The 26,167-nt window shown below is 38.6% G+C and overlaps 2 protein-coding genes across 2 annotated transcripts; one reads left to right on the forward strand and one right to left on the reverse strand.

The window, feature by feature from the left end:
* Positions 1–15,594: 15,594 nt before the first annotated feature.
* Positions 15,595–17,165, reverse strand: med10 (mediator complex subunit 10). Its single transcript, XM_039680509.2, has 4 exons — positions 16,916–17,165; positions 16,635–16,718; positions 16,316–16,418; positions 15,595–15,956 (listed from the first exon to the last, which is right to left on the reverse strand). Exons 1-4 carry the CDS (start codon positions 17,035–17,037, stop codon positions 15,861–15,863), a joined length of 405 nt encoding a protein of 134 aa, XP_039536443.1. The 5' UTR covers positions 17,038–17,165; the 3' UTR covers positions 15,595–15,860.
* Positions 17,166–18,027: 862 nt separating this feature from the next.
* ube2ql1 (ubiquitin conjugating enzyme E2 QL1) lies at positions 18,028–24,356 on the forward strand. The gene is made up of 2 exons (XM_039680956.2): positions 18,028–19,052; positions 23,687–24,356. The coding sequence occupies exons 1-2, from the start codon at positions 18,345–18,347 to the stop codon at positions 23,816–23,818; spliced, it is 840 nt and encodes a 279-aa protein (XP_039536890.1). The 5' UTR covers positions 18,028–18,344; the 3' UTR covers positions 23,819–24,356.
* The last annotated feature ends 1,811 nt before the right edge of the window (positions 24,357–26,167 follow it).

Genomic DNA, 26,167 nt, shown 5'->3' on the forward strand with positions numbered 1-26,167 from the left:
CGGATGGATGGATGGATGGGCGGATGGATGGATGGATGGACGGATGGATGGATGAATGGATGTGCGGATGGATGGATGGATGGGCGGATGAATGGATGGATGGATGGATGGATGATGGGTATTTTGGCCCCTCATTTCAGAAGACCTCCATCTCGTGCCACTAATACAGCAGTATCAGGAGCACAGTGGCAGGCTGAGTCATGTTGTTATAGGTGTACATGGTGAGGAGTAATTCTGGACTAAAGCTCTGTTTTGAAAGCCTCATGTCAGGTGAACACAAATATTATGACTCATGCTGTGAAACTATGAGAGAAGTGTACGCCAGAGCATAAATCTTTTACCCTGCATGGCACTCAACTATTCACTGACGGGTAAAAAATATAGGCTATACAGTACACAAACCCGAGAGCAAGTAAGAGTACAAATGTTGCCGCAGCTCCGTAGATCATTGTCGAGGGACTGGCGGTCTGATCGTGTTGCAGTGAGAATTAATGCAGAGAGGAGGTTAGTTGGTTTCACAATATTCTTTCTCTCATTTCAGCCCTTCTGTTCATGAGAGGACAATTCGCTGACTGAGGATTTAGAGTACAGTCAGCGCTTTCAACCAATCTAAATTTGGCTAGCTTCACTGCACATGTAAAAAAAAAAAAAACATTAACAGTCTCCAGGGACAAGCAGAGGATGGACAAATATTATTATGGAAGGATGAAGAAGATGTATGCAGAACAATTAAGCCAACAAACGAAACAGTGAGCTATAGTGCACAGACAATAACCATCAATGAACTGAGGGACCAAAGGAATTTAAATAATGGTACAAACAAGGTTAATAAGGAGACACAGAAGAACTAAGAGGACTAATCATATCAGTATTGGTATGACAACTAATAAGGGGCAGGAAACTAGACAAAGGAACCAGATCTGACTGAATGAAAACAAAAAACACAGAACTTCATCGTGACGATATGTCGATCTTTAGACATTTTGTTTTCATCTTCCCACACCATAAAGAAAAAGAAGTGCATTTTCGCATACTTTTAAAAAGTGTAGGCCTATACTTATTAGAGAAATAAAATACTGTAAAAGAGTAAAATAATGTACAAAGTGAATAATGTTTTTGGAAACATACCATTAAATGAAAACATATTAAAGATTACATTTATATTAAATGCAGCTAGCTGAACTTTTAAGTAGGGCTTAATATAGACCCACTTAAATAGGACTTAATAAGTAGGCTAATTACTTATATTGTTTTTGAAATATACAGTACACAGTAAACGTTTTTTTTTTACCAACATATTGAGTCACTATGTGGGGTTATTTTCCAAAAATGTTGTGTGTGTTAAAATTTTCCCTTTTTGAGGGTCTGTAAAAAATGTGTCTTTTTTGTATGTCCCTTTAAATGCAAATGAGCTCCCAGCAAAGAGGGCGGAGCTTTAAGAGCTCTTGTGTGTGGCTGTGTCCCAATTCGCCTGTTGTAAAATGCTTAAAGTGGCATGCAATTGCATTTGTGTTACGTACTGTAATGCATGTGAAAAGACAGATGGTATAGTTTGAGCAGACTCACAAATGTGCTCTACCATAACAACTCTTCTCAAGGGGCCGGGTTTATGTAAATTTGAGGGTTTGTGATGTCACTAACCTGGGAAGAATGTCATTGTAGTCCCTATCAGCCATTTTTGTAGTCCTTAAAAAACACTTTCTTTAAAACTAGATATCTTCCTTTGCTTTGAACTCTGAGGGTTGTAACTTTGCAGATGTTGTTTATGCTCAAACAGCAACATTACACAACTTAAGTTAGAAAAGTGAAATCATAATTAACCAACCCTTTAAAATAATATTGAATAATTGACTACAGTTAAATATATAATCAAATACTTTAAATTTACTATAAGTGTACATTAAAGCATGAAAATTATTTAAAATTACTTTAAATTAAAACTTTTAATTTGAAACTAGTAGCCTACTGTACTAAATACACTTAAGTTGCCTTTAATTTCAAGTGACATTATCAGCAGATTCAATACAATTAAGCACACTTTCTTTTTCACAAGGGCAATATGCACTGTTTACATTAGGTAATTCTTCAAGATACAGACATGAACTTTGTTATAGGCATACCTCTCCAGACTGCAAAGAATGCTTCACTAGCGGTTTTCAGTATGTCTCACTCAATAACATACAGTTATTCAGTCTCCCAGGCCTCTGAAATGCTGTCTAGCAGCACAGACTCTCTTTAGGAGTGTAGAAAATGATGTATTGCTTTTCTTCATGGTTTTACCTGCCCTCTGCAGTGCGGTGCTGTAAGTTATTTATGTCTGGCATCCATCGACTGCATTTAAAATCACATCAGAATGAATTAAGGTCCACACAAACATTTAACAATCTGTTTGTCAACGTCTTATCTTTATTGATTGTCAGCCCACAGTCAAATTCTTCTTTGTTTTTTTTTTTTGTTTTTGTTTTTTTTGAAAGCACATTAATTGAATCTGGCGTATGCATAATTTTTAGTCGCATAAATGACTATAAACGCAAATAGAGTGGGATGTGCACACATGGAAGAAGCTTAATGGGGATTAATTGGATTACTGTAGTTAAATCAGAAAGCTCAAAATTATGAGGTCTTCATGAGGAAATCCTATTTCAGTCACTAGTGCAGTTAGACGCTAAAGGTTATATAACATTACATAACAGCGAGTACAGTTTCATTGACCTCTTGCTGCTGGAGGATGCAAGTAAGAGCATCATCCTCATTGCTGGAGTTAATTGGTTTTATTCTTAGAGGCTTAAAACTTGACTGCAGCGCAGAATGACGAACAAATCAAAACAGCCACAGCTAACTGTAGCATTATATTTTTATAACACATTAAAAGCATGTAATTAGTATATTTTTGAGTAGCCTATAAGTTTTGGGACATGCAATGTCACGAAATTATGTTAACTGACCTCTTTGTAAACTGTCTGACCTCATGTAGGATAAGCATTTAAAATGTAACTAAATCAATTTACATGAAATTATTTATTATCGTAAGTCAGTGGCACTGCTAGTCAACGGCATTCTCAAATTGCCCAAACTGTCATGAACTATATACATACGTGTTTCAGAGCTTGATTTTATCAGGAGTTTGATTGTTGGTTAGCATTAGCAATTAGCTTGTGCAGCTTTGTTTACATCTTGGCTTTGGTTAGATTTGTTTCAAGTGGAGAAAGTTATTACATTTAGTAGCTAAAAGATGACGCAGATCACACTTTTTTTTCAACGACAGACCATTTCTCATGATTTTTTAAAAGCTTTTACTTGTCTTGGAAAAAGATGGTTGCTAACCGGTGGCTACATAATGAGACTATAGAGGTTGTCTGGGTCATTTGACATCAGCATGCCAAACAGGTACATTCATTTACTCACTAGACCACTTCACAGCCTCACTGTGTTTATAATCAAGCTCTTGCAATCTAATCTAACTCAGGCTTTGCAGGGAAAATCTTTTTAAAGACTGAAAGAGTTTTCACAAGGCGACTTGTGCGATTGTGGTAGGCTATGTTTAGCTTTTTAACTGTGGCGATTGTATTTAGACTTCGAAATTTATAAAAGTTGTGTTCATTTGTGGATGTGTAAGAATCAAACTTTTGCTGGTCACAGATCATATTTTCTGCAATAATTCAAAAACCAATGGAAAAATCCTATTGGGTTTTTGTTGAGACAACACATGCAGAAGTACATTATCACAGCAGTGCTCGATGTTGAATGACAACCATCACAAACTCCTCATCTTCTATAAAGTGCAAAGGGTTGAGGGCAATAATATTCCAAAAATCATGCACTCTTCACTTTGGCATAAAAAAAAATTAAGTATAGGATTTGAGATGTAGCTACTAATCTTAATCTCGCATACTGTGATGCAAATGCACATTTGGAAGCAACCTCATAGCATCTGGTTATTAAAGAGCTTCCCATCTGACATATGAGCATTTCAAATTAACATTCAAAATTTGGCACATATAACTTTTCTTTTTATCCTTATAGTGAAGTGCATTCATTGTTTATTCTCCACACGAACGAGACTATGCTGTCTGGAGGAGGAATCCCGCGTGTCATGATGCATTTGGCAAACAACGGAAGCACGACCAAGAGCACACCGCTGGAGGTGTGGGATATATCAGCCCACTGGAGAACATCCTGCACAGAATAAGTCAAGATTGATGGCAAAATCGTGTCTGAGAACTGAATCAATTCTTATCAGCAGAGCCATGGCTATACTCGCCTTACAAAGCAATTAGCAGAATGGATAACTTGAACTGGGGAATTTCTTACAAAATTGGCATTAAGCATTAAATCACACAATCAAGGGTAGATCGAAAGAATTAAATCTGCGAATGGTAGCACAAATTCAAAGAATGTCCATCCCTTCAATACAAAAATCCGGTAACAGTCCTGCTTCCTGTGAATATGCTACTTATAATTGCAATAACTGGGTGCTAACTCTTTAAATACCCCTAAAACTAACCTTAACTCGTGTAGTTACCTCATATCATGTACTGTAAGTCCACTTACTGTAAATTAAAGTGCAACCAATAACACTTTCACAGTAGGTTGAATAGAAATAAGACAATAATAGTTGAAAAAATAAGAGTAACATTATATACTTATTTTAATCAGTTCACAGTAAACGGCATTGATTCAAAATTGTTTGGAAAGATTACTACACAGTGTAGAAGTATACAATGTAGTCATAATATGGGTCTTTTGTTGAGTAGGAATTAAATTAGGACATCTTACTGTACACCTACAACAGTGTAGGCAACTATGACCAATAGTCCTTGAGTTTAAGAGATGTGGGTTTGAATCGTGCATGTGGGCAAGGTAACAGCAATCCCTGTTACATTTAAAAAAAAGTCTAAAATCCTCTGCATATTTAATGAAATGCGGTATCCATATAGCATTACCATAAAAATAAAAGATATTAACGTAATTGTTCTAAACTGGTTTTGCTTCAGGATCCAGACATTAGACATCAGTATGCATATATCACTCAAAAGTCTATTATGCTCCATTTATTTGATCAAAAGTACAGTAAAAACAGTAATATTGTGAAATATTACTACAATGTTTTCTATTAGAATATATATTAAAATATTATTTATCCCTCTGAATTTTCAGCAATATTACTCCAGTGTCACATGCTCCTTATGAAACAAGATATCATATACTATTGCATACTATAGTATACTATATACTATAATTTTTATTATTATTTTTATTGTATCAGTCACTATTTTGCCATAAACTAAACTAAAGCTGGCTTAATCTTTAAAAACAGTAATAATTCAATAGAGGTTAAATTAAATTTTTACCAAATCTCAAAATAAACATCCATTTTTATAATGTGCATTATATTGTCGTGATGACAATTCACTTTTAGCATTTATTTTAGTGCTTGATTTTTATCATAGTCAGGTATCAGTCTGAATTTTAACATCATGAATTCTTAAAATCAGTGGAAAAAGCTGGAAAATAACCAATTTTAAATTCAAAACTAAATTCAAAAATACCATATTGATCACCCACTAATCTAAATGTTGGATGGCATGTGTCCCCCTCAATAGCTACGATGGTTACGTCCCTGCTTTCACACATTTTAAAAAATGCTGGGTTGTTTTAACCCATCTTTGGGTCAAATATGTTCAAACTCAGACATTGGGTTAAAGGGATAGTTCACTTTGAAATAAATTTTTGATATGTTTTAGCTTACCTCAAGGGCATCCAAGATGTATGCATCTTGGTTTCCACAGTATTTTCAATTTTGATATTTTTCGGTCAAACCGTTGTTGTCTATCAGTCATATAATGGAGGTATGGGGTCCACGTCAAAGAGCATGCACAGAGAAGTCAAAATTAAACATGATTGAAGGATACACATTAGGTCATCAATGTGTACTTACATTTACGAGTCATTCAATCATGTTTAATTTGGACTTCTCTGTGCTTGCTCTTTGACGTGGACCCCCTAAACCTCCATTATATGACTGACAGACAACAACAGTTTGACCGAAAAATATCAAAATTGAAAATACTGTGGAAACCAAGACACCTACATGTTGGATGCACTTGAGGTAAGCTAAAACATATCAAAAATTAATTTCAAAGTGAACTATCCCTTTAAATGTTTAACCCAACATTTGGGTTTGTCTATATTTGACCCAAATTTTGGTTAAAACAACCCAACATTTTTAGAGTGCAGTTTTAGGAGCCAAGAGAAATGACAAGGTGATTCATGCTCCCTCCTCCCTTCCAGCTGAAGGCATAAAGACTTGATGACATTCAGATCTGCACAGAATTAAACTGAGGTTGCCCCCCTGCACATCCTCCCTGTGGGACACGTGTGCAAGTGCGTAAAGACACAGAGACGGGCTGTACTGATGATCTGGGGGGCAGAGAGCAGAGGAGACAGAGATTAATTATCTTCAAATGACCATGCATAAGTCACATCTGCTGCACCTAAAGATCCCGAGGCACGAGCTGGATACAATGTGCCTGTTTCAGACTGTTAGACATGCAGGCGTCCATATCCTCCCCCAACTCTATTCATGCAGGGGTCCCTGAATCATGATGGGTGACCCCCCTGCAAACCTCAACCCCCAAACAACAGCAAACAAATCATTTGAATTAGATTTTTTTTAAAGAAGGAAATGTGAGGGTGCTTGCAAATGCAAAACTCACTTCTATAAAACCCACAGCTAGACTGTATTGACACAAGTAAAATCTGGCTTGGAAAATAGTTGCACGACTTTTGTCAATAAGCCACATGATTTTGAGGTGCATTCATCTTAAGTACAAATGATGCATGAGTTACATGACTCACATTTAATATTTAGGTGTCCCCCTCCTCCACTGTCTTCCAGGTCTTTAAAGTCTCTCCAGGTTTAAGTGGTATAGTCGATGAGGTACAGTATATGTTGCAATTGAGGTGTGTGTATAAAAACACATTCACACAAAAACACACGTGTCTACAAAGGGGAACAAATGGCAAGACAAAGGCAGGGTTGTGCCATAGAGTTTTATGGGGCTTGATGTACGTCTGACATTGTCCTTTCAGGACCAAAGGGGACATTCTGCTCACATAAGCGTCTGTCTTACGACACTGTGGAGTTATACATAAAATAAATTAGCATCCAGTTGGCATTTATAGCATGCTAATTACGACCCCTTCTGCTAGAGACTTCTAAATTAAAATCAGAGACATATTGTTCAGAGAACAAATGAAATTGTTTTAATGAAGGGAAAGAAATAAATATAATTTCATTTACATTTGCAAATATGTAACATGAAGATACATATGCACCATTTAGGTACAAAAGTGTACCTTTTGAAAACATATTTGTAGCATTAAGATACCAATAATATGCACCCTTTAGGTACAAAAGTGTACCTTTTGAAAAGGTACCGCCCCAGTGACGGCTTTTGTAACTTTTTTTCTGAGAGTGCATCTTAACACTTCTTGCCACCACCCAGCAAACAAATTTAGGTTCTGGGAACGTTAGTTTTTGGTTCCCAGAACATTCCTAGAGCTTTCCCTTAAAGGGATACTCCACTTTTTTAGGAAATAGGCTCATTTTACAACTCCCCCAGAGTTAAACTGTTGAGTTTTACCGTTTTTGAATCCATTCAGCCGATCTCCGGTTCTGGCGGTACCACTTTTAGCATAGCTTAGCATACATCATTGAAGGGCATAGCATACTCATAGTATGGCAGTGAAGTTTCCTGACTATTACGCAGGAATGAGAGTATAGGTAACACAGTCTCATCCCAAGAAGTCATATAACTGACGTCTTGGGACGTCTTTTGACCATACGTCAATATCCGCCTTTTTAGGGCCCCGTTAAACGTCGGTAGATGACGATCCCGGGCCGTCATACAACTGACGCTTTACCTTTACGTTACCAAGGTGACGGGGTAGGTTTAGGGTTAGGTTTAGGTCTGGGGTAAAGTTAGGATCCGACAACGTCATCTACTGACGTTTAAGGGGGCCCTAAAAAGGCGGATATTGACGTATGGTCAAAAGACGTCCCAAGACGCCAGTTATATGACGTCTTGGGATGAGACTGCGCTGATATAGGTCCTAGCCATATCAGCCTAAAAAATCGCAACTTCACATTTTCCGTCGGTCTTAGTGCACAATGTAACTACAGAAGAGTCAAGTTTTAAATAAAAAAAATATCGAAACACTTTGGTAATTTCTTTGGGAGAAATGCTAATAGTCTTGTGCACTTCAATGATGTATGCTAAGCTATGTTAAAAGTGGTAGTGCCAGAACCGGAGATCGGCTGAATGGATTCAAAAACGCTAAAACTCAACAGTTTAACTCTAGAGGAGTTGTAAAATGAGCCTATTTCCTAAAAAAGTGGAGTCTCCCTTTAATGTTCTTGTTTGGTTCCCAAAAAAATAACCTCATGGGACCATTCGGGAACGTAAGGGGAACGTTCTGTGTTTGCTGGGCAGTTACAAAATGGACAAAAAGTAGTAGTAGTGTGTAGCTTCTACTGCTGAACATAATCATGTTGGAGGAAATAAAAGACAAAAGCGAGACACTCTATCGGCAATGGTGTTAGGAGTGGATCTTCATGTCCTTAATTGTAAAAACAATCATATGAATTCATACCAAATCACCACCATGTAAAATAGTTACGTTTTCTGTGAGATCAGGTTGGATGCTTCACACCATGTGTCTTGTAAGTGTTCGCATTGCATCAAGTTTGTGCAAAAGAAGTGGGAATATTTTCAGTGAATGACAACGAAAAGTCTGTATATCACATGATTTTGTAAATGGGGTCTGACATTATCAATACCCATTCACTTCACTAATTGTATTGAAAAGAACAGAAAAAAAGAAACTGATGACATATATAATGGCTGAATGTTCATAGATTAGGAATCATGGGAGGGTGAAATTTTCTTACTCGCTTATTTGCACATACAGAACCACGAGACCTTGTATTCCCTTTAAATCTTTACACATTCATTGGAGAGAAGAGAACAAGTCAGGACAACATCCTGAGAATGCCCTTCTCCTTGGATATCACACTTGGATCACACTAGGAAGTGTGAGAATACTACGCATCCAGCAGAGCTGCACGGAGGACGAGCAGCACACAACCAGTCGACCCCATATTAATTATCCAGCTGCCAACATTACTCATCTGTAAGTACCTGTGTGAAACAGGGATGGGCACTGATAGATTTTACATTGGTGCAACAAACAACATAACACCATCATTACTCCTACAGGAGGACAGTGGTTAAAACCTGAAAGCTGTCAACAAACACCACTAATTAAGCCTGAGGGAACTCAAAGAGCTGCGTAAGCCTCTGTGCTCTTGCAATGCGCTAGATGCTTGTCAGGAAATCATGCTGATTGTATATTAAATAAGAAGCCCTGGGGCTGAGGGAAGATAGACAGTGAGGAAGGGAAGAAATTAGGTTTGAATCCCAACGGGCCTGTGATATTTCAAATGAATGCTGCAGGATGAGCAAACCAAAGCCTCTCCTTCTTGGAAAAGGGAAGGAGGTTTCTAAAAACAAGCCTCACTTAAATGTCTTAAAGGTGCCATCTGTAAAAATTGAGGTTAAAATATCCCAAAAATGAGCTACACGCATCAAAAGATTGAGAAGAAATAAGGTTGATGATGTCATTAAAAAACTGACACGTTATAGTGCTGCCGAGATATTAATCTGAATTAACATGCTAAATTACTAGCCCCGGCCCGGCAGGTGTCGTAATACCAGTTTCGACCATGGGAGGCGGTATGCGGGCGGGCAACGTTAGCACCAGCCAAACTGCAGTACACGAGTGAGTCGCGCTCGCGCCAGCTTGTGTTTACTTGAACCTGACGTCAGTCGTGTGGAAAATACAGCCCACTACTACATTTCAGTTCAGGGAAGAGTTAAAAAACAATAATTGGTCGATATTATGCATGAGGAATACATTTTGGTAAGTTGTAGCATACTTTATCTTTTAACAGTGTTCGTGTTCTTTTACCATTAGCTAGTAGAGATGATCGGTTCACGTGTGCTAGGGATCTGTCGTGTAAAGCGCCAATACTGTATTTATTGTTTGAATTGCATAATAAAATGAACAGAATCTGAGAGCTGAGATCGGTCTCCGTGTCCTTTTCTGTGCATGACAAAATTGATGTGTGGCGTGAGAGTGTGTGAAAAGTGTTGTGAGAGTTGGCAGCTCTGAAAGACGCTAGCGTGGTCCACATCAGGGAATGCTGTCTGTCAAATTAATTCAAACTAATGATAAAAAATGTAATATGAACAAATCGAATATCATAAAACTAGAAATAATAGCCTGGGCTTTAATTTTCCCATATCGTCGAAATGCACCGACTTGTCTATGAGACGGCCCTTATAATTTAGTATTGAGATGTTGTTCATTTAGTCTCTAATCTCTGAAAATCTCCAAATGCTCCACGTGAAACTGCGGTCTTCCAACCTTTTACTATCGTGTCAATTGATTTGATTAATATGCACGAGGGAGACAGAGCAACACAGCACTCGCCCATATTGTTTGAAGACATGAGAGAGCGCGTGGCCGTGGAGGTATTTCTGGAGGTATACTGCCCCCATCTGGTATGGAACATGTTGTATGATTTGATTTTAAATCCCAGAGGGCACCTTTAAAGGGAGAGTTCACCTAAAAATTCAAATATTGTTTACTAAGGGGGTAATCCATCAGCCGGAAGTTGAAGCCTCGCGGGAGCCGCCATTGTAGCAGAACTTCACCTGCTTTTAGCGTCCCATTGACTCATTCCATTCATTTTGGTGTCACTTTGACAGCGAATAATTTTACATCTGAGGCGGCCAAAGACTTCATTTGTCCATTATTTGTTTCTAAAGAAACATGAAAATGCTCCATTACTTGGTATCTTAAGTTACGGCCCCGTAGAAGCAGTTTTTTTTGTAAAAATAGGCTAACGATTGCATCATAACCATGGGACTTTCTGTCGCACAATAGAGACATTACCGTACAGACAGGAGGAGAAGCTCGCAGGCAATCTTTTACTGTCTTTGAGGCAATCGGGGGACATGGAGGCACAAAGTCAAGGGAGAAGCCCATAGATAGAGAGTCCATAAAAGCAACGGGACAAACGGACAACGGATTTGAGGAATTAGGTGATTCAGATTTGTCTTGGCAGATTTACAACTGTCAGACTGTCATCACACTCAGTTTGAGCCTGCGCAGTCGCTCAGACATCAGACAGGAAGTGCAATAATCAGGATTCAGTCTTCAGAAATCAATGGGGTCGCTGTGTCCATTTCTTTTACTGTCTAAGGTGTTTACTCACTCTTATGGCATTCCAAATTAGGCAAGACAAGTTCAACCAACTAAGCAACTGACTTGTCGATAACTACAAAAATGTTGCAATACTCTTCCCAGATGGCAAACTGACATTGAATCAACGTGGAAACATGACATCGAAACAACATTGATCTGACATTGTTTTGCTCATCGAATTAACACTGAACCAACGTCAGACGCGGCATTCTTTCAAAACTAACGGAAAATCAACTTGAAATCAACGTTGATTCAACGTTATGAAAGGAAACCAATTTTCGATTTTCATTTACTGTAGCTTTGAAGAATGCCGCGTCTGACGTTGGTTCAACGTTAATTCGATGAGCAAAACAATGCCAGATCAACGTTGCTTCGATATCATGAGAGACGTCGTTTCCACGTTGATTCAATGTCAGTTTGCTGTCTGGGTTAGCAGCACTGCTGTAGCTAGCATGCTAATAGCACACCATGCTTTAGCTGTTACACAGTTTGCAGAGTAAATCCTTTTAGAAAAGTTGCATCTTTAAATCCATCCGCTTTAAAGTCAACAAGGAATTAGTAGTGAAAATCTGAAAACTTAGACTGCTGTTCATTCTCTGAATACGTCATTTTTATAACTTGGCAGAACAGGAGGTGCGCTAAAATCAAGCCTCGTCTACTCTTTCTTCTCAGTTTTCTCTCATTTTACTCAAAAAGTAAAGTATTTGGTTGGTTACACTTTATTTCGATAGTCACGACTCACTTTAGACGTTGTACTAATTATAAGTAACTTTTCAACTACATGTCAAGTAACTCTCGTTAGAGTATTAGTATATTATAGTAGACTGTCAGTAGACTGTTAGGTTATGGTTTAGGTGTTAGGCTTTGGGTTAGGAGAATAAGTTTACTTGTAGTCGCCAAGTTACTTATAGTCAATTGAATGTCTTTTGGGGGACCAACAAAATAAAGTGTTGGCAGATATTAAGCTGACAGTCTACTAATACTCTAATGACAGTTAGTTGACATGTAGTTGAAAAGTTACTAAAGTGGACTATCAAAATAAAGTGTTCCCATTTGGTTCATTGCCTTTAAAGCATCACTGCTGCAAACATAAACATTCTGACAAACATCTTTTACCATTGCGTTGTTTTTTAATGTTCATCATGGTAATTGTGTTTGCGTGTTTTGTTCTATCAATTAATGCCTTACGTATATACCCCAATTAGAAACAAACAACCAATTACTCCAGTTAAACCAATTAATCCAGTTACTTGTTAAACCAATTACTTGAATCGTCATTAGGCAACTACAGATTAGTTAATATTGAAAGTATTTAGTTTGTTTCATGAACCCCACAATAATTGAATGATTTTTTTTTTTAATGTGGGAAAGAGCTGCAGGAAGATTCTTAAAAAATGTCTCATTTTGTATTCTACAGAGAAACAGCAATCTGGGTTAAAATCAGTATAATGACATCACTTACATTATGGTTTGAACTATTCCATTCTAGAAAACATTTGCATGGATATGTAAATGTTTAGCAATGTAAAGGTTGTTTTTTTCTCCAGTGAAAGGGTGAGATACGGGATCGCATGATCTGCCTTGGCTTTGTGCCTTGTCGGGATTTAATGAGGAAAGGATTGAGAGAGCAAGACTTGCATCTCCATGGAGACCAGAGAGATCAACAGCCTTGCCCTTTCTCTGAGCAACCCTCAAGGCTACACTTTCTACCTCCAAATGAGTCCACGTTCCTGGCACGGGAAAGTCGTACGCACTGACCATAAAAGCTGAACACCCACCAAGGAAACTTCCACCCTACGAATTTACGTATGAAGTGAGTCAAGTGATGTTAAATTTAAGGTTTGAGATGTTCGCTGCTTTGATATTAACATGCACGTCCGCACTTGCACGCTAAAACCTGATCCATTTCAGCTAATTCAGAGCTATTGCAACCTTTGACCCTAAAGGGCAAAAAATAAATGACAAACTCAAACACACATGGGATGTGCAGTTTGCTCAGAACATATGTGTGTGTGTCTGCTGAATATGCATCAGTTCCTTTTCCGACACATGCGCCTCCTTTCTCGTCCCCTCATACGGTGGCTTTTGTCTTCGTCAGTGGCAGGCGGGGTAAGTTGCTATGGTGACGACTGCAACAGAAGGCTGAGGGGTTTGACTTCCTCATGACCTTCACAGAAGGGGGTGATTGTCCTTGAATAGAGCCAATGCTCTCCTTCATGTGGAAAGTGTTTAATCAGAAGGAAAAGATGATCAAACTGTCCAGAGTTCTTCAGGATTGCAAGCACAACTGCAATCACAGTCGGTCTGCAGCATCTTTCATTAGCATTGCAAATCCATTAGATAATATTATCAAAGGTAGCGAAGGGGTTGCCGCTTGTGCTGGCGTCATGCAAAATGAGGGTCAAAGGAACATATTTGCTGCGGGTTAAGTCTCTAACAGTCGTGGTCTAGTGGTTAGACTGGAAGTCAGATTGGAAACCTGAAGGTTAAGGGTTCGATGAGCAAGTCACCTAACCCCCCAATCGCTCCCCAGGTGCCTGCACAGAGGACAAATTCTGTCCTGCAGTTCATTTGTTGCTGAAACATTTTAAATCCATTATTCAGTGAGGACAAGGACAAGTCATTGAACTGAATGTTTGTAGTATTGTTGTCAAAGAAGTTGTTTGATTATAAATTGTTTTGTATATATTTCATTTTGCTGCCTCACTTGGCAAGGACACGCCTGTAATTCTCAGAACGGTTTCTCTACCGGATAAAGAACAAATTAAAACAAATATTAATGATATCGTAGCAGTAAGTCATAGTATTAAATTTTGTACAGAACACTATTTAGGCCAATAGAACGAGACAGCTAGAATGATTTAGATGTTTTAGAATGATCACAAGTCAAAACTGCTTAATTAATGATATATTGTTAACTTCTTGCGGATATTGAATCACTAGAGTTCAATTAGAAGACGTTGAAGAGGTGTTTGTTGAAATGAAGGTCATAGTACAGAGAAAAACATGATTCATCTCATGAGTCACAAGATGATTTCACCCACAATGTTAAGTCTCTGAACAAAGCCTCCAGGTTGCCCATGCACACCACCTCTCAAAGACATGCTAAGATGGGTTTTTTTGTGCAACACTACTGCGTATGTCCTCTCACTACAGGTTTTGTGTTAGAGTGTTTACAAAAGATGAACTCTAAGAAAGAGGGCAGCTCAGAAAATGAAAAAGCATGATGACCTTGTTCCACATACATTCTCCCCCTTGTCGACCAATAATGTTTATCCATCTCTAAAATAACTTTGCATATATTTCTTGTAAATAGACTGGACATATTATTGGCATGGTAACACTCTAAAAAATGCTGGGTTGTTTTAACCCAATTTTGGGTCAAATATGGACAAACCCGAAATGTTGGGTTAAAAATGTAATGTAAAAATTTAACCCAACGGCTGGGTTAGTCCATATTTGACCCAAAGTTGGGTTAAAACAACCCAGCATTTTTTAGAGTGAATATGAACACATTTTTTGACAGTTTGAGCCGTTTAAATTTTGAAAATGTATAAACATAATGACATCACGCACCTGCCTGCTACATTCTTGTTGTATTTCATACTGTTTGTCATTGCATTATACATTTCCCATATGTTCCTTTTTTAAATAGGCAGAGCATACTATTCAGTGTGCAATGTACTATATTCCAATCCAAACATTGGCTAAAAGTCTTAGGGGAGTCCTTTTGTGAAGGGGAGTGACTAATCGTACAGCAGATGTTCTGAGTTTGTACAGTCTTGAAAGACTTAAAGCCTTACAAAGGAGTGACAAAACCACCACCGATTGGACCAAAGGTACTTCAAACACATGTTTAAAACTCCAGTCTTTGTTGCACCAGTACAAAGCTTTCCCCTACTAATGACCTTTCAATGTTCAGAAGAGATATTCATAAAGAACGCCTCGAATTTGTCGATACATGAAAGACGGTCCTTAAATTGTCATCTAGGGTAAAGTCCCACTGTAAGCTCCCATTCATGGCTCATAAATAATGTCATGTGGTTATAGGAGGACACGTACAAATCAATTCCATCACCACGGCACCAGACAAGTAGTGTGAGATTACATGCATGGTGAAAAAGGGCATGCCAGAAAGTAACTTGAGCCACTAGAGCCAATGAAACCGAATAAACACCCGATGACGGTTATATGATAGCTTGCTGAAACGTTTATAAATTCAGATCAAAAACAACATGGTGGATATAACAGAAAGACTAGTTGTTGTGATCACACAAAATAATCATTTATTCAACTGAAAAATAAAAAAATGATGCTGCGAAAATTACAATGCATGAAAAAAGAAGCTTTTCTCAAAATATCCCTCCATTTTCAAATTGTATTCTTGTGAATTACAAAGGCAAATACAAAGATGAAAAAGCTGTAAAAATTTGCATATTTGACTGATGAGTTGAACCTTAAAAAACATGTTATATTAATATCAACATATGTACATCTTGCGTTTGAAGTGTTGTGGCACTGGTAAATCACGAAGGAGGGTCATCTCCATGAATGGCCTTATATTTAGCCATCTCTTCGGGAAAAACCTTTCCCAGCTCCGAAATGAGGAGGCTTTTAAATTTCTGGAGGGAATAAAAGAAACCACAAAATATTGTAAGAGGGAGAGATTTGTGCCTTTATTTACATTATTTAAAACATATCAGGAAATTGTCTGTTTACAGCAGAAATGTATAAAGCAAAAAACTGTAGACTCTAGCAAAATATATATATATATATATATATATATACACAAGGACATATATTATATTTATATATTTACATATTTATATATTTATAGACCAAGAATTACTCTAATTACAATAACTATAAGCACAGAGTGGTAGCATTATTATAAAATACTAAAATAGTCCTTATATAACAAATAGCCTGCTGGCACTCCCAAATGAGTCATTCATTGTGTTAATACTGAACCAATACTCACTGTCAAGGTGTCAATCTTTCCTTTGACCTGCTCATTTTTAGCCAAAGCTCTTTCTAAGCACTCCTTGGTGTAGAGTTGAGGGTTACGACCCTGGTCAATATACCTGTGGGCACAATTCAAAACATCAATATCCAATCATAGCAATTCATGTTTATATGCAGATATGATATCTCATCTTTTTTTAAATATAGCAGGTCAGTTCATTAAATTGGTACATAGAAGGAATGGGTGTAAAAGAAGGGTATTTTTAAAATTAAATTACAAGAGGATTCAAGAAATATATTCTCAATGTCTCTCCATTATGAAATGTAATACTCACTCAAACACTTCCAACGGTACGTTGATATCATGAAGCTGTTGTCGGCATTTCTCAATGTCCTGCAGTCCTGTGATCATAAAATTCCTGAGGAAATAAATAACCTAATCGTTTAACGTTACAGGCTTCACTCGTGAGTCGTGACTGAATGGGACAATATTCCAGATATTGAGCCAAGGAAGTCTACTGCTAAAAACATCGCTATTACTTAACTTACTATTTGTTTAAACCAACATATTGTGTTGGATTCGTGTTCAAACAAACAGATTAACGTTACAACTCACAGTTTCTGATTGAGTCCTGTTTGACTGCTGGGCTGAAAATCGCTGACAATAATTCCCAGCTGTCGTATGTTTTCGACGAATTTCTCGAGGTGTTCCTCGAGATTATCGAACTTTTCGGCCATAACGTGCTGTATTTTTAAATAAAGGTTAATTTTATCAAGCTAAAACTATACATTTATTGACAAAAGACGAACATCAGTTCAAGCAACGCAGCTTCCATGACAGCGCACTGCTTTCCGGCTGCGTTTCATCCAATAGCGAGAGAGAATGGACTGTAACCCTGGTAACAGAATCCTTCGTTGTGCTGTAAAGCGTTTCGAATTGCTGCAAAATCATTGTTGGAAAAAATGTTCCACAAAATAATATTTTGGATTTACTCTGAAACCATTTCATTGACCAGTCTGACTGTATCACGCTAAATATGATTCAATATGTTACATGGATGACAAATAATGTATTGGTTGATGATAAACACAAATGATTAATGCAAAGTGGTGCACTTACCTTTTCAATGTGAGGTTTAAGTGGAGCGATTCATTTGAAGCTGATTAGTCATAAACTCGACCTCTTCCCAAACCAAACATTAGGACAAAGATGCATTATTTATTGAGATTTGTTTTAATGCTGATAGCATCTCATATAATACAGTGATTGTAGAAAACGCCAGGGAGAAAACAAACAAATACACGAGGCTGTACAATGACACTAAAGATTGTTTATTTGTACCCAACAACACACATAACATAAAGCAGGAATCATTTAAAAAAAAAAAAAAACTAGAAGAGATTAATTTTATATTTAAATTGTACGTAAAACCAAAACACAAAAACACCAATAATAAATAATAAACAAATGCAGAATAGCCGAATATGAATTGTCTTATAACAGAAAAAATGTACTAACAATACAAGCGTTAATAATATAAACGCGTTATTTATCCACCAGCATCCAGACAAGTCCAGCGTCCAAAGGCAGGATTGGCTAGAACGAGCTACTGCCAGTCTGTGATTGGACAGTTTAGAAGTCAATCACATAGTTGTTGCAACTCCAGCAAACAGTGATCGGGTCAAGGGCGGGACTTGTCGGTCGGAATACTAGTGTTAAGAAAAAACATAACTCGTACTCGTGCAGGACCCTTGATTACTCATTCCGTCCAGGTACAGCGGAAGCCAACCGACCCGAGGTGCTCCGCTCCCGCTATTCTAATTCTTGTATGTGTGCGCCAGATTATCGGTTCATTTTCTAGCAACGTTATCGCGCCTCTTGCAGCAGCCGCGGGTGTGCAGCCTCACAGGGAATTTTAGGAGTAGGAATGCGTATTAAATCTTGTGTTTCAGTGCACTCGCGGGGAGAAGTGATGCATTGAGGACGAGCTGCTTTGCGGGCGTCTTTTTTCCGAGCTCCATTACACGAACGACGAACCATCACAATGGCTACTCTTTTGAGAAAAATCGGGCTCATTCGACTGCACGACCGAGACACGGAGGACCCGAAGCATCACCACCAGGGCTCATTGAAAGGGACCAAAGGCAACCAGAAAAACAACAACACGAAGCACTGCAACACCAGCAACGAGACCAACAACATCCTCAGCACGCCCGAAATCAAAGCCAGGCGCTTCGACGTGTCCGGCAAGGACAAGCCAGCCGTCAAACAGGACAAACCGAGCAAGGACACGAAAGAGAAGCAGCTAACGGCTGGCAGTAAGGCGACGAGCGGCTCCGTGATGCCTCCGCCGGCGGCGAACCGACAGCACTGCACCCAGGTGCGGACGCGGAGGCTGATGAAGGAGCTGCAGGAGATCCGGCGGCTCGGCGACAACTTCATCACGGTGGAGCTGGCGGACGATAACCTCTTTGACTGGAATGTCAAGCTGCACCAGGTGGACAAGGACTCCGCGCTGTGGCAAGACATGAAGGAGACCAACACCGAGTACATACTGCTGAATGTCACCTTCCCCGACAATTTCCCTTTCTCTCCGCCGTTCATGCGCGTCCTCACGCCGCGGCTGGAGAACGGATACGTGCTGGACGGCGGCGCGATCTGCATGGAGTTATTAACGCCTCGCGGCTGGTCGAGCGCATACACCGTCGAGGCCGTGATGAGGCAGTTCGCTGCCAGTCTGGTGAAAGGACAGGTGAGGATGTGTTATTGCCGTAGCAGCGTTGATTTCTTCTCATCTCATGTTTCTTGACGCCATCCTCCATTTTGGCATCGGCGCACAGGTGAAAAAAAACATGCAACGTCCATTCACTCTGTTACATATGTAACTACAAAGTAAAACAGAATATAACATGCCTTCATGTCATTCGATTCCAGACCGCCCGGTATGGTTTTATTTCTACACAAGACATACATCTTTTTCCATACATCAGTTCTTTATGGCGTCAATGGTTCTGAACGAACCATGATTGCATGAAGAACATACAATCTTTCAATTGTATGTTCTTCATTCATGTTATTCAATTAATAAAAGGTTCTTCCTGTGAAAACCATTTGGATCCTTTATTTTTAAGAGTGAATATATAAGTAAATGGTGGCTGAGGCTGTTTTTATATTCCACGTCACACGAGTTTGGACAAGATGAGAATTGTCATTTCTATCTTCAGCATAGAACCATTGTTATCAAGAACCGCTTTGGCCCTCTATATAGGGTGCTTAATTTGGCTGTATGGGTCTGTGGGGATTATTAAAGTTCGTGATGTTCCATTGGTGGTTCTTCTGTATTGGTTCGTCCATTAATAGAGCAAAGCGATGACTTCTTGGATTTATTGAAGTGCTAGGACATATGTGATTCACTGAAGTACCATTACAAGGTTATCACATTGCACTATAGTAACTTAAAAAGAGTCTCTTTTGTCATCAGACACCATAGACACCTTTTATTTTTAAAGAGTATAAAGTGTGGGTTTTGTCTCCATCGATTGCTCTTCTGTTTTATAGGGTATTTCCTACTACATTGCAAATGCTACACCTCCCCTACACCTGCATTTAAAAATAAATAAATCTTCAGTCAGTGTATACATACATTATCTCCATTTTGCTGTGGTTGCAACAACAAGAATTATAATCCGGTGCTATTTCGGACCATTTTTCTCAAGAGTGTTCTGCAGCCTGGATCTTAAGTAGTAATGTGATTAGGTGGGTCCATAGATGGGTCACATCATCATTAGATATTCCTCTTATAAGGATGATTGTAAAGACCAGCGTGGGTGATGGAACTGGATGAGAATCCATAATGAAGCTAGAGACTAGCCATTAACCCTCTGCTGTAAATCTAAGAGGAAAGACTGGTTCATCTACCCTTACCTCAACCTGTCAAGAGCTCTATAATGCCAAATTCATGATGAGTCTGAGGCAGCGGTGACTAGATAACAATTTTCCCCAAATGACCCAAAGCACCCAAGGGTAATTACAGTTTTAGCTGCCACTGACACACAACAGACCCCCAATTAATATGCAGCTATTGTATTCTAAAAGGAAAGGACAGGCAACATTTTGCCTTTTGCTGCAGAGCATTCGTGGGTTTATCGTCGTTGGAATTAATAATTTGGAATTCAATTTAATAATTTCCTCCAGCTTTACTGAATCGTGCATTAATTCGCTTCATTCACTTTTACTTAATGTGCTTTGACAATCATTTTAATGTTAAGTCTTGTTATCTTAAGCGTTAACGATGTAGGCTCTTGCAATACCAAGGTCATGTTTGATTCCCAGGGAAAGCAAGAATTGATAAGAATGTAAATTTTGAACTTGAAATGCAATGTCGCTTTGGATAAAAGCATCTGCCAAATGTAAATGTTACATTTTTTAGTACGTCGTCTTTGGTTTTGGAAGATATTTCTGCATACCAAAGCTCAGAGATTTGCCGTTTTTAAGGCTTTTCTAAATCAGAATCCCACTTTATATTGATGTCCATTCTAACATTTAGATTAATAATTTGATCAAATGCATGTGATTTTACACTTACTGTAATGCTTAAGACCATAACATGCATTGACCAATAGTCTATATGTCATGTGTCTCTAATCAAGACTATATTCTGCCTTACTTTAAGAGATCAACAACATTATTCCTGCTTTGCGTTGGTAAATTTACAGACAACTTTCCTTTTGACATGAGGCTGTAAGCAGCATCAAACAGGTGTACCCTTCATGTGATGCTATGATGCAAAGCATCACTGTTTACTCTTATCTGGCACATGTCGGTGACATAATCCCTACCGTCTGTGTTGTCCCAGAATGCACAGAGGCCGAGCGAGACTATTGACTGATCTCCATTCACAGGATTACCCATCCGGCACTTCACACGGGTCGGGCACTGCATTGCACTCTATAACACACCAAACCAAAATAGCATAGGGAGACGTCAGTGATGCCCTTAGCATGCTGCGGGGAAAACGCTGATGCAAATAACCTGGATTAACATTGGCACGACTCCCCACGCATTCTCGCTTTCGTCCCTAGCGCTCTCCACCATTGCCTCTCAAGCGTGAGAGAAGTGATTTCTAAGAGAGACTGTAAACACAATAAAGCTTAATTAAGGCTCCATTGGCTCCTTTTAATCCAAAAATCACAGGCTTTTCTGAGAGGATAGGGCTGGCTTTTCTCGATTGAGCACAGGCGGTTACTTCTGGGCCATTAGATCTCATCCTGACTGATAGAGCCTGAGGGAAGAGCTGGCTATTTCTGTCTCACTGTCCCTGCTGTCTTACATCAGCATTGGCACTAGACTGACCTCCGTCCTGGGGCATCTGAAAGCACATCCTTTTTGCTCATTTAGTGGATGCTGGGTCTGTGAGTTCTCATACATAGTCTGTAGTGGCATATTTGGATGGTTGTGGTTTGCATGCCAAACCTAATCCTTCGACTGGTCTTAAAGGAGTAATTTACCCCAAAATGTATTTATTTGGTCATTGATTTCTATGGAAAAAAAAAATGATTTTAGAGCAGCTTAGACGTCCAATTTTGTGGAAAGGAATTTTGTGGATCTATCTATCTATCTTATCCATCCATCCATCCATCCATCTATCTATCTTATCCATCCATCCATCTATCTTATCTATCTATCCATCTATCTATCTATCCATCCATCTATCTATCCATCTATCTATCTATCTATCTATCTATCTATCTATCTATCTATCTATCTATCTATCTATCTATCCGTCTATCTATCTGTCTGTCTGTCTGTCTGTCTGTCTGTAAGACAAAAGAAAGGGGTATCCCATTTCTTTGCCTTGTAGCATTAACTTTGAAATCATCACTTCAGGGAGAAATGTCACACTATGATAGCTAGATGTTTGACTGTGGGATGCCACAATCATAGATGTACCATTGCATAATTTCTATTCACATTATCCTTTACCAGTGATCAAAATGGCTGAACCTGGTGTTAAAATGGTCTAGAAGCTTGTTTAAATAATTCAGCCTGAGGTTTTATCACGCACAGCCTCTTGATTTACTGTGTCTTCAAAGCTCAGAGCAGTCGGCTTTGAAATTGAAAATTGGGAAAACATCTGAAAATGGAGCACCAGGACCATTTAATCACACCATAGTCATCCGCACATCTGCTTCTGCATGTCAGTTACACAATATATGAATAAACAGGTAAATAAATCTGCCATCAGACTACACACACCTTTACCTCAACTCAAATTTGGCAGAATACGGATTTAACCATCTTTGATTCTTTATAGCAAACCTCAGATGGCTTTTCTGGGACTAAAGGATTCACTTAAGTACAATCATATAAATGTTTATAATTTATAGGGTTAAATTAGTTTTATTTGCACATGGGATAGTGCAATTGCAAATAGCTAATTCAGCTCAAAACATAGCATTGGTAAAATTACAAGTTGACATGACATGCTGACCTGCTTAACATTCGGAAAGACCACAGTGTTGGATGTCTTACGTATAGTTGTTTTTATATTAAACTGGCAAGAAACCAATGTAACAATTAAATTACACTTTACCTGTAAATTGTTGGACATAAATTATATTTGACAGGAAATATCACAATTCGTTAAGATCATTGGTCATGTTGAAGAATGATGCTTTTCTGCTTCCAATATAATACATCTACGTATAGTGTGTCTCTCTGTTGCAGGTAGATGTGTAATAGCTGAGAGTCATTTAGTTTGAACAAAATTGAAAAATCTGACTTTATAGTGCATATCCAGGAATCATAAACGTCTGACTTGCCTGTTAAACTATAAAATAATAATGAGAGAATTCCAAGACCAAAGCAGATTATTCAGGTGTCCTCAAAAAATCTCAATATCAAAAGTGCTTCAAAAATGTACTAATTAAATAATATTCTCTAATAACATAATATTCACCGCAAAATTGATCTCAGAAGTTTAGATACAATTTCTTTTACATGTTAAAATTTTTTTTTTTTTTTATTTATACATATATGTATATTCATAATATATTTGTTATATATTCAGCAGTTATACACTGATATGACTGTGAAGTATTCATTTTTAACAATATTCATATCCAACTATCCAAAAATGTTCTATAAAGTTTAGATACAATTTGTGTATTTCGTGTTCATATTTACATCATTTATAATATATTTATAACATATTTGGCAATTTGTATGCTCAAATGTATGCAATATTCTTTTTATTTTATGATTCGAATACTGTTTTGAACACCTCATCCAAAAATTCCATTTCCAGTGTTCCTTTTGAAGACATTTTAAAAATGTCATTTTGACAGATTCAAATCTTGATTTCTCCAAATGTGGTTTTCTCTTCAGGGTCGTATCTGCAGGAAAGCGGGCAAGTCTAAGAAGGCCTTTAGTCGCAAGGAAGCTGAGGCGACCTTCAAGAGCCTCGTCAAGACCCACGAGAAGTACGGCTGGGTGTCCCCTCCCGTGTCCGACGGCTGATGTCAGCATCTTGGTTGGCTTATTTCAGTTGGGTTTTCTTCTTTTTCATCATCAAACTTAACTAGCGCATCATATCTTACACAACAACGTGGCACATTCACCATCACCCCGTCCTTCACTCGTCTTCATCGAGGTGCCATGGATCTGACACTCGCTGCGACATCACAATTACTCATGAGTGGGCGTCACTGCAGCTACATACAGCTATGGACTCTGGATATTATTGAGGCTCCAAACAAAGTTAAATGTGCACCAATCCCACACCCTCACTCTATATCCTCGTTTATCCGTCCGTTTTGCTTATTTTCTTCGCCATCCATTCCAATCCCTATTTCCTTTTATAGCTGACAATGCATTGCACTGAACAGCATCAGACTTGCCCTCTTTTACATGCAAATGACTTTAACACTTAATAGATAAGCAGATCATTACACTACATGAGGTTCGGTTTTTCTGGTTTCCTCCTCATCGGCTGTGCTGTTTTTCACAGTTGGATGCAACATGATGATTGTAATTTATGTAGAGCTGTGCTCTTTCTTTTCCTCTGTACGCGTGGCAAAATGTAGACATCACTGTGTTGCGTAGCTGGTCATTGATTTCCAATGGGGAAAAAAATACTCTAGGTCTTTGTTCAGACAGGCAGCAAATATCTGATTTTTCAAATTCAATTGCTTTTTGAAGTCTGACCAGAAAAAAAAAAGAGATGAAAATCCAGTTTACAAACCCATATGTGTTCAAATACAATGAGAAAGTCTGGCTTCATGCTAATGCTTACATCAATACAATGGCAACCAACATAATCTGAACAAACACCAGATTTCATTACTTAGAAAACAACAGGACTGCCCGTCCAACAGATCGGATTTGAAAAATCAGTCAAGTCAAGTCTTCATTGCTTATGCAGAGGTCAAAGAAAATATATGTGAACCACCTCTATTGGTCATTCTATTATTTGTTTTTGGAGAAGACCAAAAGCTCTTAATTCTGATGATTTAGATACCAGATGGCATTAACGAATGTCGACGTCCCAATGGGATCTTAGTATTGGCGACAGAGAGAGGCATGTGACAGACATGGTGAGATGTTGAGTGTTCATCGTGGCATCTGTCCCCATGGAGCTCTGAGGGACAGGACAATGCCGACTGAGACAACATGGTGAATTACGGTAACTTGGCACCTTCACATGCCGATGCCCCAAACACGATCAAACATTAATTGTGCTGATTCGCTCGTACTATTTTGGCTCATCGATCGATACGCTCGTGGTTGTGGGCCCTGATTCATCCGCCTTTCACTGACTCTGCATCACTGTGCTGTGTGCTTGATCAATACTAGACTAGAACAGCAAACAAGACAAAATGGCCGACAGCCCTGGATATAAGTTCTCATGACTGTAAACATCGCTCTCGAACTACGTAAATAAACGCACATCTCAGTTATGACTTAAAACTTGGACTGGTTTTAAGCTGTTGACAAGAGTCAAATGAAGAAGGACAGAGGTGGAGAGGGAGAGAGACGCTGAGGGGGCGACGACTTTGTTCAGAAACCTTGAGGAATGAGGACGGCTCATTGATGCTCCGAGAGAGCTGAAGCTCGACACCTTGATGTTTATTGACTTCTCCTTCAAATGTCAGCGTGAATCCAGAACGGCTCAGACCGCAACTTGTGAGCGATGAGATGAGTGTTTATTTAAGACCCCACCCCACCCATTGTGCTCTTCATACGGTATGTGAAATACAAATGACACATCATGGGTGTTGTTGACATATGAAGATTCTGTCATTTTCTCGCCTTATATTCTTTCTTCAGTGAAACACTAAAGGAAAAATACTGAAGTGGGTACTGGCTGCTCTTTTCCATTAAATTGTCCATCTCGAAAATAGTCTTTCGAAGCCATACAATATGTTTATGAGAGCAAAGGCCTAGGTTAAGAACTAAGAAAGTATTGCTCTTCACTGTCCGTGTCCATTCAAATATTGGCACATTTAAACTCCACGAGTCAAATTTGATGTCACTGACATGATAAATCCTGATTTTGAAATTTGAATATGTGGAAATGAGGCGTATGAGGAGATGAAGATTATACAAGATCCCATTGGGATTTTGTTGGCCACCCAAAGTTACTAGTCTTCAGAAGACTAAAATATAGCATTCGCAACTGTTGACCAACACTATTATACTTTATGGTGATTTATGTTTGTCTTTTTTTGAAGCTTGACAGCCCAAAACATGGAGAACCACCACCTACAGAAGAATGTCGGATGTCAGTCATACTGGTTTGGAATGACATTAGGGTGTGTAAATGATGAAGGAACTGTCATTTTTGGGTGAAAATAAAGGTTTGAAAAA

This window comes from Pimephales promelas, chromosome 18 (assembly GCF_988280905.1).
Source record: "Pimephales promelas chromosome 18, fPimPro1.hap1.1, whole genome shotgun sequence".
Taxonomy (NCBI): Eukaryota; Metazoa; Chordata; class Actinopteri; order Cypriniformes; family Leuciscidae; genus Pimephales; species Pimephales promelas.

Coding starts and splice junctions, on each gene's coding strand:
- ube2ql1 (XM_039680956.2), top strand. CDS start 18,345: ATGGCTACTCTTTTGAGAAAAATCGGGCTCATTCGACTGCACGACCGA. Junction 19,053..23,686: donor CCAGTCTGGTGAAAGGACAG/GTGAGGATGTGT, acceptor TTTTCTCTTCAG/GGTCGTATCTGCAGGAAAGC.
- med10 (XM_039680509.2), bottom strand. CDS start 17,037: ATGGCCGAAAAGTTCGATAATCTCGAGGAACACCTCGAGAAATTCGTC. Junction 16,419..16,634: donor GTACCGTTGGAAGTGTTTGA/GTGAGTATTACA, acceptor TTGTGCCCACAG/GTATATTGACCAGGGTCGTA. Junction 15,957..16,315: donor GAAAGATTGACACCTTGACA/GTGAGTATTGGT, acceptor TATTCCCTCCAG/AAATTTAAAAGCCTCCTCAT.